The 14,723-nt window shown below is 38.9% G+C and overlaps 1 protein-coding gene across 1 annotated transcript; it reads right to left on the minus strand.

Annotated features, from left to right (window-relative positions):
• Nucleotides 1-6,257: 6,257 nt before the first annotated feature.
• On the minus strand, nt 6,258-14,361 carry PTGS2 (prostaglandin-endoperoxide synthase 2). Its single transcript, XM_067535131.1, has 10 exons — nt 14,149-14,361; nt 13,348-13,464; nt 13,055-13,198; nt 12,129-12,272; nt 11,409-11,590; nt 10,514-10,597; nt 9,978-10,224; nt 8,387-8,673; nt 7,583-7,730; nt 6,258-7,406 (listed from the first exon to the last, which is right to left on the minus strand). The coding sequence occupies exons 1-10, from the start codon at nt 14,198-14,200 to the stop codon at nt 6,997-6,999; spliced, it is 1,815 nt and encodes a 604-aa protein (XP_067391232.1). The 5' UTR covers nt 14,201-14,361; the 3' UTR covers nt 6,258-6,996.
• Nucleotides 14,362-14,723: the final 362 nt, after the last annotated feature.

Here is a 14,723-nt window from a genome sequence, read left to right on the forward strand (position 1 = left end):
GTATGTGTGATTTTCAAATGTTAGCTTCACTGACAGCTTGGGATAAATAAAGAAAGCTTCACTTCTATATAGCACTATGAACTATATGAACTATGAACTATATAGCACTTACTATGAACTACGCACTCAGCTCTGGTGAGGATCAGGGTAGTTCCTTTGACCTCCACGGAGCTATGCCAATTTAGACCAGCTGAGGTTCTAACCTGTGACTTTTGAAGGGAAAGAGAAGAGAGACAAGAGCCATAGTGTTTTCTCAAGTGCAAAGGAAACAACCATACTTCTCAAGAATTCAGACCCAGAGCTGAGTGCCTAGTTCATAGTAAGGGCAGTGATACATAGAAGTGAAACTAAAATTTGAAGCTTTCCGTTTGCGGGAGGTTATATTATCCATTGTTTGAACTTCCCTCAGCTATGGGGAGAAATAGTGTGATTCTATGGATGACTATCTAGCTACTTTGTTTAAATGTCATTTCATGCTTAATTATGTTTGATAGCCGTGTATTTATAATGACAGTCATGATGAAGCACAATTAGAGTATAAGCCTGAGATTTGTCTTTTTGAGGCCACCACACAGATCATGTGAAACATTACTGTATATGATATACCACTAATCCACAGTTTATTGAAGAAGCACAAGGTTCAAGTCTAGTGATTGGGGATTCAGAAGTACAGTAGTATCACAATTATCTAAACTTTTAGGTGACACCATGTGTGTGGATGAAAGGGCACTTATAGAACTGGAACACAACCTGTTAATGCACTAGAAAAAGAAGTCATAGTTAGGGGAAGAGGATGGATAATTGGCACTCTAATCAATTTAGTTTTAAGGAAATAGAAAAAAAATATTAATTTCCCTTCATTGGAAACCCTGCCATGCTCCATGAAATGCTATCATTCCCTTTTCCATTCTGCCTAATTATCTTCTATTCTGTTCTATTCTCTAAAATACTTTATTTTTAAAACAGTTAACATATATTAAAGATTATTAATGTATCCTGGAAGCTCCATGTTGGCTACAGCTTGGAGAAAACTCACAAAGCAAAAGTTTCCAAAATCAGTTGCCTCTTCAAAAAACCACCTCTCACCATCTTTCCCATCTTTTGGGTTCATTGATTTCTTTTCTGTCTAGGCAATCTTTTTTTTTTTTTGTGCTGGATTAAATTGATCTGATATGTTCATATATCTTATAGCAGGCGATCATCAGGGCTCAGTCCTGGGTTTTTTACTTTTTCTTTGTACCTTCCTCCCAGTACATTGATTAGGTCTTTTGAGTTTTATTATTTCTGTGTTGATGGTGTTCAGCTTTTTCATTTCCTAGTTTACCTTGTGATATTCCTTCTGCTACTCAAAATTGGGCAGATAGCATGTGTTGGATGCACCAGAACTTCCCAATGTTGAATGAACATGGTTATAAACAAAGGTTGAGATTTTCACATCAGTCTAGCAAATTTAGACACATCTTCCAGCCTATCCATCTAAATTCCCTAGATTGATTTGAAAATCTCAAGGAAGATCCTTTTATTGATTTTTTTTAATTTTTATTTATTTATTTTTTAAACAATACCCCTCCCTCTCCCCCGGCCTCTTTTTCTTGATATCCAATTTGTTTCTCGCAACTAAATTGCATATGAGACAACTGGGTGTCCTTTTTGATTGTCATGTCTTTAATTGTTGATATCAATCTAATCTTGTAGAGTCCATGTTTTTAAGCAAAGGGAATAGCTGACATCCAATAACCATTTCCATTTGTATAACACAAACATAATAACAAGGAAAACGAAAAAGGTGTAACTCAGGCTCCTGCATCAATATCTTGGGATGGTTCCAACTACATCTCTGGACCTATGAGATAAGAGTTCAGCCCCTTCCCAAGAGCAACTTTCTTCATATTGACCATTCACTACTGAAATGCTGCCTCGTTGAGGGTTCTCCCTCTGATAGACATCTTTAGCAATATCCTTTTCTGGTAACTGGCCCTGTCGGAAAAGACAAGCAGTTACATGCCTGAAGTATCTGGCTTGTGCTTGCTGCTCTCACTTCCTTTCTGACTGATAAATATTTTTAGCTCTTGCTATGGTTTTCCCTTTTTCTTCCTGAGGAAGTGGAACATCCCTAGAGTAAACCTTTACAAAGATCTGCACCTACTTAACTACTTAAGTATTAGGCCATAAAATCAGGGCTTATTCTCCACCCCAGAGTGCTTGGGGTGAAACAGTTATCTTGCTGACTGCAAATATTCCACAGTGCAGGTCCCACCAGGAAACATTCTTGCCCTTTGTGTCATCCTAGACTTGCCTGTGCTCAAAGGGAAGGCGGATCCCTTCTGCTATTGAGCTACCATATACATCATTCAGAGAATCCACCCTGTATGGCCCTACCCTAATTAGGGTGGTCATCTTCTCTGTCACTGCCCTATGAAGCAGTGCGAAGCAGCCAGGAACACCTTCCCCCACATGACCTTATCCTGCTATTATCTCTCCTCCATAAGAAGTCACTTGACTGAGGTCATAAGCCTTTGAGCAAAAGCATAGGTTTCTCTTCTGTACGTGCTGAGTAGTGCGGTGCTCTTGATTGCTTTCCCTTTGCTCTCTCTCTGCTTGGCAGCAAAGGCGAATTCAGAAAGGTTGGGTCTAGCTGCTGCTCCCTCCTCTCCTGCCACATTCTAGAAGTTGGATGTCTGTTCTAGCTGCCTCTTCCCTTCCCCTGCACTCTCTCCCCTTCTCCTGCTATCCCCTCACATGCAGACCAAAAGGGCAGTTAAAGTCCATGCTAGGTCCCATGCCCCCCCTTAGAGATACCCAGAAAAGGCAGTGCCAGGCGTTGTGCACCCTAAGCCCGGCACTCTGAGGCTGATAGTGTGCTGCATCTCCATCTTTCCCTGAGTGAAGCCCCTTGCAGTGCATTCTGGGAGAATGCACTACAATCACATGGGGGGTGTGCTGTCCCTATGGGCCTGTTAAGAATACAGCTCATGTGATTCCCATATCTACCGTGGCAGCAGGGTCCTATGATATTGCACAGGAAAGTAGTGATGGTAGGGGCTTCCATCAGCAAATAGCCGAGACAGGTGGTTGGGTCGATCTACTTCAGAGATGTTGTGGTCTGATATTAATGGCTGACCTTGCTGCTTCAATAAGATTGATTTCCCAAGTGCAATATGAAGTCCGCTTTCCATTGACTCCTTGATACCCTCTCTCCCACGTTCCACTCCCCACCAAAAGGATTGTTTCACTGTTGACGGAACCTGTTAGGTTGAAAGAGGAATGCCAATGGACAGCTCTTACTTGTGAAGCCTTTAGCATGTGTTTGGAGTGGGAGACAGCTAGGGAAATGGGCTTTGATGTCTTTGGCACGCTGTTATTCAATTTCCATGGGATGAACCTCCCAGGAATCTGAATGATGAGGATGAGGCATTGCTGGAATCTTTTTTATTAAATTAACATTGTGTCTTCAATGATCTCACATTCTGGAGTTCTTCTCCATGTTGGGTTGCAGAATGAAATGTGAACAGGTAGTAGTGTTAACAGATTTGCCCATCACCTTGGGATATGCTCATTTATTAGGGTTACTTTTCTGGAAGGGGTGTGTGTTATTCTATTAACGTACTTCTTGTGATACTTGTGTGTTCATATGGCTACGAGTCCCCTCCCAGGCATCAGAACAGAGGTTTGAACTTGTGTAGGGGCTTTTGTAGGGAAGAAACAATGGTTCAAGGGAGAACCCTAGGTTTGTTTATGGGTAAACAATGACTCAGGGGAGTATATCAGAGTGGTTTTGTTGATGCTGGACATTAGGAGATGATCATTGCTGGCTATGGGCAGTGTTCCTTCCAGGGAGCTCACAATGCAATCAGGCAGATTCAGTGCTTTAGATATCAATAACTAGAATGGTCTGATAACTGTGGAGCTGGGTGTGTGCAGTTGTGGGTTCATTAACATCAGGAGCAGAGATCTCCTATCATACAGTGTGTCCCTGCTTTGCCAATCCCAGAGTTCAGTGTGGTTCCTGCTTTGGAGCTTGGTTTTCCATTTGGTATGCTAATTCTTGTTCCATCTTCGATGTAGATGAGGCTTCTGTTCTCCATTTGATGTGCTAATTGAGATGTCTCTTTTTTACATCTTTGATGTAGATGAAGCTAGGGGAGTTGCCTTAATCCTATCACCCTTGTTTGGAGGGGTTTTGGTGTGTCTCCCACTGCCTTTTCATTGCTTTTGGTTTCTGGTTCAAGCAGAGGCTGGGGGGAGATTCAGGTGAGCCAGAGAGAGTAGGGGTTTTGTGCCCTGGTTCCTCAAGAACACAGAGCTGACAGATAACAGTAGTACTCTGGACTGTTGAAATTGGTAGTAATGGTCAATGGATATTGTGATCTCAGACCTATGGGAACCATGTGGTTTGTATTCTGTTGTGTTTGAAAAATCATTTTGCTTAATGCAATCCAGAAGTAAATAATATTGCAGAATCTCTGTCTCACTTTCTGGTGGCCATATTTCAGCTGCTAGTTCCAGAGACAGAGGATGAACCAGCCAAAGCAGAATACCACCTCTGGTGTTTTGTTGCCTGACATGGTGGATTGTAGGTTCTCCTTGTTATTGCTTGTTCCAAGGGTCAGTCTATCATTAGGAGATCAGTTGTGGTTACCTCTTGATTCAAGAGCTAGTCTTTGTTCATTATATTTGATTAATTATATCAGATAAAATTGCCCCCCATCCTGACTCTGCTTTCCATTTTGCTCACACTCTGGCCCTTTACTCTCTTTCTGCTATGCCCCCCAAGACCTCACTGAAAGAAAGCTGGAGTCCGTTGTATTTTGCTGACTCCCCTTTTCTCTCCCCCACTACCCCTCCCAAACCCCCCCCCCAAAATCAAGAACACTTCTGACACAAATTGTGCTTTAACACATCTTGGGGTCAATCCTAATGCAAAGATACAAATTCTAGATCCTGATTTACCCTAATCTTGTATTAGTAAACTTCCTAGATTTTCTAAACTAAACTCTTAAGTGGGAGGGAAGAAATAAAATGATATGGTGTTCTTGTTAGATTAGTATGAAGCAACTAAAGTGATCTGTTGCACTCCAGTATCAAATACCAGTCCACACAGATAATGTACTCAAATTATTTATTTTAACAGTTGCATTTTGAACACGTCCTTTTTCATAAAAAAATAAACCTGGAAAAATTATTCAAGCATATTTATTATCAAACATCATAAATAATCTCATGTCATCTATACATGGTAATCATCCCAACCCTAGCAATTAATAAATTATTGGAATGCTGATATTATGCTTTCATTGTACAAAATAGAGGAAGACATGGTTTCTTTCCCATATAGTTTATAGTCTACATTCAAACTGTCTGTATATGGAACTCTAACATTATGAATTTCACACACAAGGAGCCAGAAGGATAGGGCTCTAATTCTGAAAACTAACTCAGTTCAGAGTCATGATAGAGTGGGCAACACCATGGTGCAGATTTTAAAACAAATAATTTTTTTCCTACGATGGATTAAATGTTGAAAGTTTTTGAGTAAGTGTGTTCTCAAGGAGGGGGTGAATGAATTTGTATTACATGTTCTGATCCATTTAACATACCAAATGGCCTCCTGAGTCATCTTCCATTTATGAACATTTACAATTCTGAATATAAGAAAGCTCAATATCTTTTAACCTACATTGTGCTTTCTCCACTTTGTGCATTGCACAGAGAAAAATAAATAAAAAAAATCCCCAATCTCATAGTTTGATATACATTAAACACTGCATTCCTCTTTCAGTTATCAGTATTGAAAATGACAAATTAACACCTCTTACTGAGCAGCCTAATTAAAATAATCAGTGTGAAAGCAAGTAATTAAAAATTAGGGAAAGTCAGTCAAATTGTAAACAGGACCATATCCAGGCTTTTCTATCCTGCATTAAGGATGCAGTATCTACAGTACTGAGGAGACTATATTTCAGATGTGGACAAGGCTTCAGTTTTATTTCACAACTGGTCAATAAAGCTCCCTGGCCTCCCTCCCCAACACAATTATTTTCTGCCCAATTCCAGCCTGAATAATTGCATTCTTTCTACCTAAAATCCCCCAACACTTTTAATAGAAAATGCTATTCTACTCTCCCTCCTCCTAAAAATATCATCCTTGCATGTAAAAATCTAAAGTGCTATTATAAAATTGTGTAATTTCTTGTTCCTGTTCCTTGCCATATCAAACATAGCTATCATAATATAAATGCCTCATTATTCCAGCCTGACATAACTACTTCTAGCTAAACAGCAGCAAATCTTCCCTTCCACCCTATTCACACCTATGTTGTACAAACTCCAAAATCTAACGGATTTAAACACAGGTTATATATTTGTATAAAGTTCAATTAATTTTAAAAAGGGTATTAATGCAATGTTAAAGCGTCGGTTTAAACATCTAAAGTCAGAAAATAAAAGTTAAGGCTCTGTTAAATTAATATAAAATATGTGCAATGATAGTGAGGTAGTGTTTGAGAAACTTAACTTTCATTTACTGACTTTATACAAATAATTTTAAATACAAAAATATTATGCAACTTTATTTACTGTTTATGGTATTGTAAATAGTAATTTCAGTTTTTCCATTAAACAAAAACAAGAAAATTGGATCATTTTTGATAGCTCATTTTCAAGTTAAAATATGTTGGCAAAATAACTTGCCCCTGTAATGTTATGTTGCCTATCAAGTGACAAAACATTGATTGTCAAGTTTTATATCAAAACACCAAAGAAATAGGACCGTTTTCCATTCATTTTGGAATATTTTTTTTCTTACAAAAGGATGTTAAATAAGGGATCCAGTGCTGCAAACTTTAAACAGGTCTTACTCGATACAGGTCTGCCTTAATCAGTGGACCCCTTACCTAAGGCACACAAAAAAAATGAAATCCAGCCATTTTCTGCTATAAAAAGATATAAATATAATAATTTACATAAAATACTTAAATAAATAAATAAGTGGATGTTCTATAGTTCAGAGGCTCTATCTTTCAGTAGTATTGTGGGGTTGAGGTCTTCCATTGTGGAGCCTGAGGAACTGGCATTAATGGTCACCGTTTCTGTGGTGTCAGAGTTTAGTACATGGAAGGCGGTGAAGGGACAGCCCTTCACATTATTGCAGATGAGCTTTTGTAAGGAGGCTGTATTGATTATTTCAAAGCCCACTCTTCCGCCAAAGGTGCTAGGCTTCCAGTACTCAGGTGAACAGATAGCATTTCCCATCAGGCCTTTCAAAGAGAATGGTGCTCCAAGTTCCACCATGGTCTCACCAAAGATGGCACCAGGACGAGGCCTTTCTACTAGAAGACCAGGGTACAGTTCCATAGCATCAATGTCTCCATAAAGCTCTTCTAATTCTGCTGCCATTTCTTTTTCTCCTGTAATAAATAATAAGAGTAGTAAATGGAAAATCCCACCCAAGTCTTCTTTTGGTCTTTAATCCTACTTCCCACCATAACCCCAGTTTATATAGAAGATGGGTCATTGTTTCCAGGCTTATATTAACCATTTGTAAGAAAAGGCCCCATCTTTTATTAGAAAGAATAGCTCTTACCTGTAAGTTCCTCAAATGACTTAAAGGGTTTCAGGAGGAAGTGTTTCCGGTACTCATTCAAAGACTGGTATCTCATCTGCCTGCTTTGATCAATTGATGCCTTAGCTACTTTCTGTACTGCAAGCGGAACGTTCTTACCCCCAGCAACCTATGACAAAAAATGATAAAGAATAAGAATGAGGCAAACTCCTCATAACTTTTACAGTGTGTATAAAATTCGGGTGGAATCCAAACAGGCTACATTTCCATGAATGGGGATTCTCCTAAATAAGGAATTGTTCCTTTTATTGGAACTGTATGGCGAAAAGCCCTAATTAATACTGATGGAGTACCACAACCATGGCACAGGCCAACTGAGAATATAGAGCTATTGTACTGCACTTTAAGAGTGCATCCTGCTACAGTAGATCCACTTGTTTAGGCCCAGAATCGCTATAAAATGTGTCACTTTCAAGTAATTATATCAAGCTTTGGAAGAGTTTTACCTTTTTCTTTTTTAAAGTATAAGACCATTTTTGACCTGACCTTGGAGCCTTGTCATGTTTAAAACTCCCATTGAAATCAGTGGGTGTTTGTCAATACTAATAGCAAAATCTGGGCTCCCGGACAACAACATTTAAAGTGTTTGCTTTAGTAACACCAATACTCAGAAGAATTAGATTTTACTATTTGAATTGTCAGGTACTGTTCTTTTTCACAGAAGAAATTCCAACTAGACTTTTGTCCAACTCACTGGCTTATGTTAATTGGCACAAAACATTCTAAATTCTGTCAAGCTAAAAATCTTAGAGTGAGAATATTTACCCGGCCAGCAATTTGCTTGGAGAAAGATTTCACCATGTGGGAAAGGCCATGTTCCACCAGGATAGAGTTGTTGTAAAGAAACTGCTGGAAAGTGTATTCCTGTTCATGGATTTGAAAACTGTCAGGCAGAAGTGGGTGCCAGTGGTACAGAGTGTTGAATTCGGCTGCAATTCGGTTCTGATATTGAAATCGTTGATTAAACAGAAGCTCTGGATCGAACTTCAGCTTGAAGTGGTAGCCACTCAAGTGCTGGACGTAGTCTTCAATGACAATCTTGATGGTCTCTCCTGTTAGTTCAATGAAACAGGGAAAATGTGTTCTCAGTTGTGTTTGCTGGAACAATTTTGAATGTTCAGCCAACTGTGTAAGAAGGATGTAAATGGTGAGGTAAAATGGTCAGACTATTTTAAAATAAATATGGGGGGAGATTCAGAGGATGTCAAAAATCTCTTAATACTTTCCCATAAGAATTTCAAAGCCTTATAGAATTTAGTAGGGATTAAAATGATACATTTTAGAAATGTAATAAACATTTAGAATTTAGTAGAGAAGAGTGACCTTTCTATAATTTCCTTTAGGAATTCTACAGCAGGGACATATTTGCTATTACATCTTATAGGATTTTTCTGTAGAGAAAACATTGACAATTTTTTTCCAGAAAGAGATAAATAGCTCAAAGCAAATCTGAGTTGCTGTTAATGTCAAATACAACAATCTTCTTTTAGTATAGTCTTACATTCTGTTTGGGCACCACCTATTTGTTGTCTTGCCCAAATTGAGTGTGCATAAACGTTAACATGAAAGTGTCACTGGATAGACACTAAATCACTATTATTTTTTCAGTAATTTCCTAAATTCTAAACAATTAAAGCTTTCCTCTTAACCTGTAACAAAGAGCAGCTATTGCACTAAAGGTAAGATGCTTTAGCAGCAGCTGAAGATCATACAATTACACATGCCTGCCTTTTTAGAAATAAACCCACCTTCCTGGTTCCTTGCCATGCACCTCACAGTTCTATTCTCCTTAGTTAAAGTAACAGAATACCACTTGATTTAGGAATTTTCTCTGAAGTTTGATATCCAAGATACTTATTACAACACACTTCCTCATGAACTCTCAAATATTGAACATAAGTCATGAAACCTCAAAATAAGATGTCCTTGTGTATTGATTTAACAAAGTAAGTAAAATTTGTTCTCTTTAAATCTGTTGAAGCTACCTATGGGAGGAAAAACGTCCCAGATCATTGTAACAGGTTGACAACCACTTTGTTCTGTATAATTAATAGCTATTAAAAACAAACACACAAATAAAATGGCCTCCATTTTCAAAAGTGACTAATGATTTTGTGTCTGTTTTTGGCTGCCCAGCATGAGACATCTTAAAGGGACCTGTTTTCAGAAAACGCTGATCACCCTACCCTCTGAAAATCAAGTCCCTGTAAAGTATTTCAAGCTGCCCGCTCCCCTGCCCCACCCCCCCGAAAAAAAGAGGTACCCATAATCACTCTGGCAAATGCATCCCCCTGAAGCTATGCAATATATCTGTGTTAAATAGTTTAAGGAAAATCTGATTTTCACGTTTACTCACCTATCATTATGAGCCTGGTAGTTTGGAAGAGCTGCTCGTCATCCCATTCTGGATGCACCTGCTTAAGGATGTCACAGACCCGGTTGTGCTCCCTGAGCCATATTGTGGCATACATCATTAAACCTGGAACCAAACCAAACACCTCCTGTCCTACAGAAAATCGCAGGTGCTCAGGAACATGAGGTGGGTAGATCATTTCTGCCTGAGTGTCCTTCACAGTAGGGGGGTACATTTCTCCATCAATCATCTGCAGTTTAAAAAAAAAAAAAAAAAAAAAAGACTAAGAATCACTGACAATATATAGAAGTTAAACAGCATTTTATTTTTCCCATTCTAAAAATACAGTGGACCCTTGTATTTCTGCCAATACTGATCTTGGATTTATGGGTGCAGCTCCCACTGCTATGGGACCTGCTAGCACCATGGTTGAATTTGTCCCTCTGTGTTTTAACAAGACTTCATGCTAGTAACAAATATTAATTCTAAAATTCCATTGTTCTCTTAATAGACAGTGGGAATTTTAAAGTGAAACACACCTGATACTTTAGCTTTCCATCCTTAAGTAGCCTCAGCTTAAGCTGTCTGTCCAAAGTCTCTCCATAAACGTGATTCAAGTCAACCTATAAAATAGAAGTATTTGAAACATGAAGTCAAACTATATTTCTGGTTATTTTAAGATGGATCCAACTCCTGTTGAAGTCAGTGGGAGTTGGATTGGGGCTTAAAATGTTTGCATATTAAGTATACTAGGATGATTGGCAGCCTATGAATACCTTACATAGAGACTTAAAAATGTTAGAACTGGATCAAACTATGCATAAATTTTTTTTAAATTAGCCGACGGTTTAAAAAGACTTTGCTTCAAATGTAAGTAGAAGGTTCTTTGTCTAAAAGAATGGACTGCCTGGAAACTATATAATATCCTATTGTAGATCATTGGGTCTTGGAGACTTATTGGTTTCAAAGAAATAATTGATCCTCATGTGAAATAGTTGCTTTTCAATAGCAAAGTCTTTTAAAAATGCAGCATGTGACACAGCTATTTTACAGTACTGTATATGCCTTCTTATGCCTGATAGAGTCCAATAGGAAAACTTTTGGAGTCTCAGTAGATTTGGGTGGCTTTGTGTGAAAACTATCACCACATTTGGGCAGATAAGAAGAATTAAATCACTCAATAGTTTTAATAGAATTATTTAGGCTCTGATGCTATAGTCTGGACTGGAAACGACCCCGTCTCATTGAACAGGAGTTTTGTCTACCTCAGGATTGCAGTGTAAGGCTCTCCGTGATACAAAGAAGGCTGCATAGCATGTGCATCACAATATTTATGTATGCTCCTACATAACACTCAGAGGACGTTGTTCTTACCACAAAGGCTGATAAACTTTGCTGCACTTTAAAGTGCGAGTCACAACTTTATGATCTTACCCCATGGCCGAGAGCTTTGGTGAAGGCTGGCCCTCTGTGATGATCGGTCTTAAAGAACTGGTGGGTGAAATGTTGAGCAAAAAATGTGAACATAGTATTTGTGCCTTGAGGGTCAGGAATAAATTTTCTCCTTAGGAGAAATTTCTCTACAACTATTGCAGAATCTGGGAGGTCCTTCTTACCTGTAATTTAAAATTACATCAGTTTATTTTCCCTTTCATTTGGAGGAAATAAGACCTTAGTTTTTTCAATCCAGCTATATTGTTGTCTCTTTAGAACAAGTATCTATCATATGAAACCTATGACCCAGATCCTCAGCTGGTGTAAAACTGGTATAATTCTGTAGAAGTCAGTGGAGCTACTTGATTTATACCTGCTGAGAACTTAGCTGTAAATGTTACAAAGTTCACTCACTTGATTTAGTATAAAATATAAGTTGCTTGCTAAAAATCTTCGTTTCTGCTATGTTGAAGCTGCAACTCAGTCTTTTTCAATTTCTTTCTTTTAGTTCTAGCATTTTGCTCAATAACTAAAGTTATAACTGTGTAAATCATTACTTAATTTTGAGATCTTCATACAGCATATCCAATACAATCATTTTACAATATACTGTTGAAGATTTCAAAGTGTAACTCTAGAAAAACTAGTTTAAAATGTTTTCCAAGAGGACAAAATAAATACTCTCCCGTAGTCCACAATCAACCATTGGAAAGTCCTTACCTTTGACACCCATGGGTGTTGGGCAGTCTAGTCCCACTGGCGGGAGGGCTCTAGTATAGTAGGAAAGGTTGGAATAGGCTTCCCAGTTTTTGTAACCATACTGGCTGTTGTATGTTGGTGGACTGTCAATCAAATGTGACCTTGCTAAAATTAAAAAAAAAAAAAAAAAAAAAAAATTGGATTTAAAACAGTAAATTTAATTCTAAGAAATAAGCTACCAGACCAAATCCTTTCCACTTTACTTTTGTGAATAGTCCCATTGATTCCTATTGGAATCCTCAAGTTAGTGAGGAGAAAATATTTTGGTTATTTAAAGCAGAACTGGGGCCAACCTCATCAGGTTTGGATCTAGATATAAACTGTCAAAATTTGCTGGCGTGAGGTATAGGGTTTTGTTTCATGCTATTACAGAGATATAAATACAGAAGCTATAAAGTTTCAGTTGGAGTTTGAACCTCTCCCCAATTTGAAGTATGTTGTGATCCAGGATTTTTGCTTGGAGCCATCTTTATTTAAGAGCAAATTTACAGCTTAGTACTTTCTATTATTAAAACCTTATTTAAAGGACAACTGCAGTGCATAATATATAAGAAGTTTGAATGACTGCATTCAGTTCAAGATGAACAAAAATCACATGCTTTATAAATGTCAAATTATAATTAAAACCAAAAATTATACAGTTCTGATCAGTGGTGGACCCACATAAAAAAATTCCTCATCTTTTTTCCCCACACCTAGTAGTTGCATCCTGGTTATGAGGTGAAATGTATGCATTTCTTCTGCTTTCCAGTGCAGAGATACATTTCCTGTCCCATATATCTAAAGTCTGCATGTAAGTAAAATAACTGATCCACACAATATTCCCTCAAACTCTTGTGGCCAACATCTAAAACTGAAGGGTAATAGTACAAGGAAAGGATACTTACATGTCAATACATATTTCATGATGCTATCACGGAAGAAGGGAATGCTGTTTATTATATTCCAGACGCCTTTGAAGTGAGTGAGGATATAGTGGACAGTGTTTGGAGTAGGTTTCAATTTCAGTTTCAGCCAGGTCAATAACTCCGCTGTGAGCGTTGAGGGGAAAGATTAAGAATATCATAAATTAGTTATGAGAATGAACAAAATGTAAATCTGGAAGTAAAATACTAGAATGTCATTTTGCAGCTTTCAAGATTGTTTGTTAGCTGCAAAAATGTAATTTTCAGATACTTACGTGTAGTACAATTTTCCCCGTAATATCCTGTCCTTGAACAATCACATTCATATCGGTCAAAACCTGTGGTCATACATACTCCTCTGTTTTGGCATGGGTTTGAGCAGCAAGGATTAGCTGCAATGAAAATGAGAGTAATGTTAATATAATAGTGTTTGGAATGTACGAATCTCTGTTTTCATCTCACTATGCAAAGTTTTAAGGCCTATATAAGCAATTTCCTGAGGATTATGGGAGAAAATAACCAAATTATAGGTAGGACCAATTCAGACTAGACCTTGAACCGATATACTTAAAAGCTATTAAGGTAAGAAGAAAAAAACAAAACCTGATGTTTGTCTGTTTATGGGTGATTCATTTTCAGTTGGTACTGCATGTAGAAGGCATTTCTAGAGAACTGATCTTTCAGAATATTCAGATCATCTCTCAATATTCCATTTAAGAGATAATTACTTTTAACTATGCTGTATAACCACAAGTTCTAAAGGTGGCAAGAGAAAGTCATCACTGCTATTCAACAGGTGGCTGAGCTCATTAGAAGCTAACTGTGACTCTTCCTCTCTCTATAGCCCCCTCGAGGCTGCCCTAGCAAAACTGCATCCATCCCAGTCTCAGAACAAAGATACCATAAGTCAGCAAGATAAATAAAATGCACTATCACAGACTTAACTTGACTATCGCGTCGCCCTGCAAACAAATGCAAGCGAAAGCAACTCAGATCAGTGAAAAATGCCCCTGAGAGGGGTGAGAGTTTGACTGAGCCGGGGCTCCGAGACAGAGAAGGGTTTTTGGGGCACTCACCTGCTTGGCTGAAAGCCAGGAGAGCAATCGCCAAAGTGCAGGGCACAATCATAGCCCAAGTGCTTCTTCAAGGGAGCAAGCCGCGTCCTGCTTTAATCCCGTCAAGTTCCGTGTCGGTCGGTCGGTCTTGTCTGTCTGTCTGTCCCTTGAGAGACAACTGCTGCGGTCGCTGCTGCTACTGTTGTTGTTTTGCTGCTGCTGCTGCTTTCTCGGTGGTTTTTCGGTTGATTGTGAACAAGGTGAACGGCCCTTGTATTTATGGACCCACAGCGTTTCCGGGTCCGGTGACTCAGTCAGCCCTTCCCCTTTGCCGTTTGCGACATAGGCTGGGAAAGACGCACCCCCTTCAGCTCATGGGATCGGGGGGAATCCCCAGCCTCACCATTTCTCATCCCCCCCCGAGCCCCCACTTAAACTCATGGGATGCCTGGTGATGACGGTGTCTCTCGCTGCTTCCAGCCGACCTGATCGGTAGGGTTTAGCAGACGTCTCCAACGCCAGGCTGGAGCTGTGGGGTAGTTTGGGAGATCCCTCTGCCCGGTATCTGCCGCGGCCCTGCTCCGCTTCCCGGGCGC

Source organism: Emydura macquarii, unplaced genomic scaffold, assembly GCF_026122565.2.
Source record: "Emydura macquarii macquarii isolate MOO-44397 ecotype Brisbane River unplaced genomic scaffold, CSIRO-AGI_Emac_v2 contig_3477, whole genome shotgun sequence".
In the NCBI taxonomy this organism is placed as follows: Eukaryota; Metazoa; Chordata; order Testudines; family Chelidae; genus Emydura; species Emydura macquarii.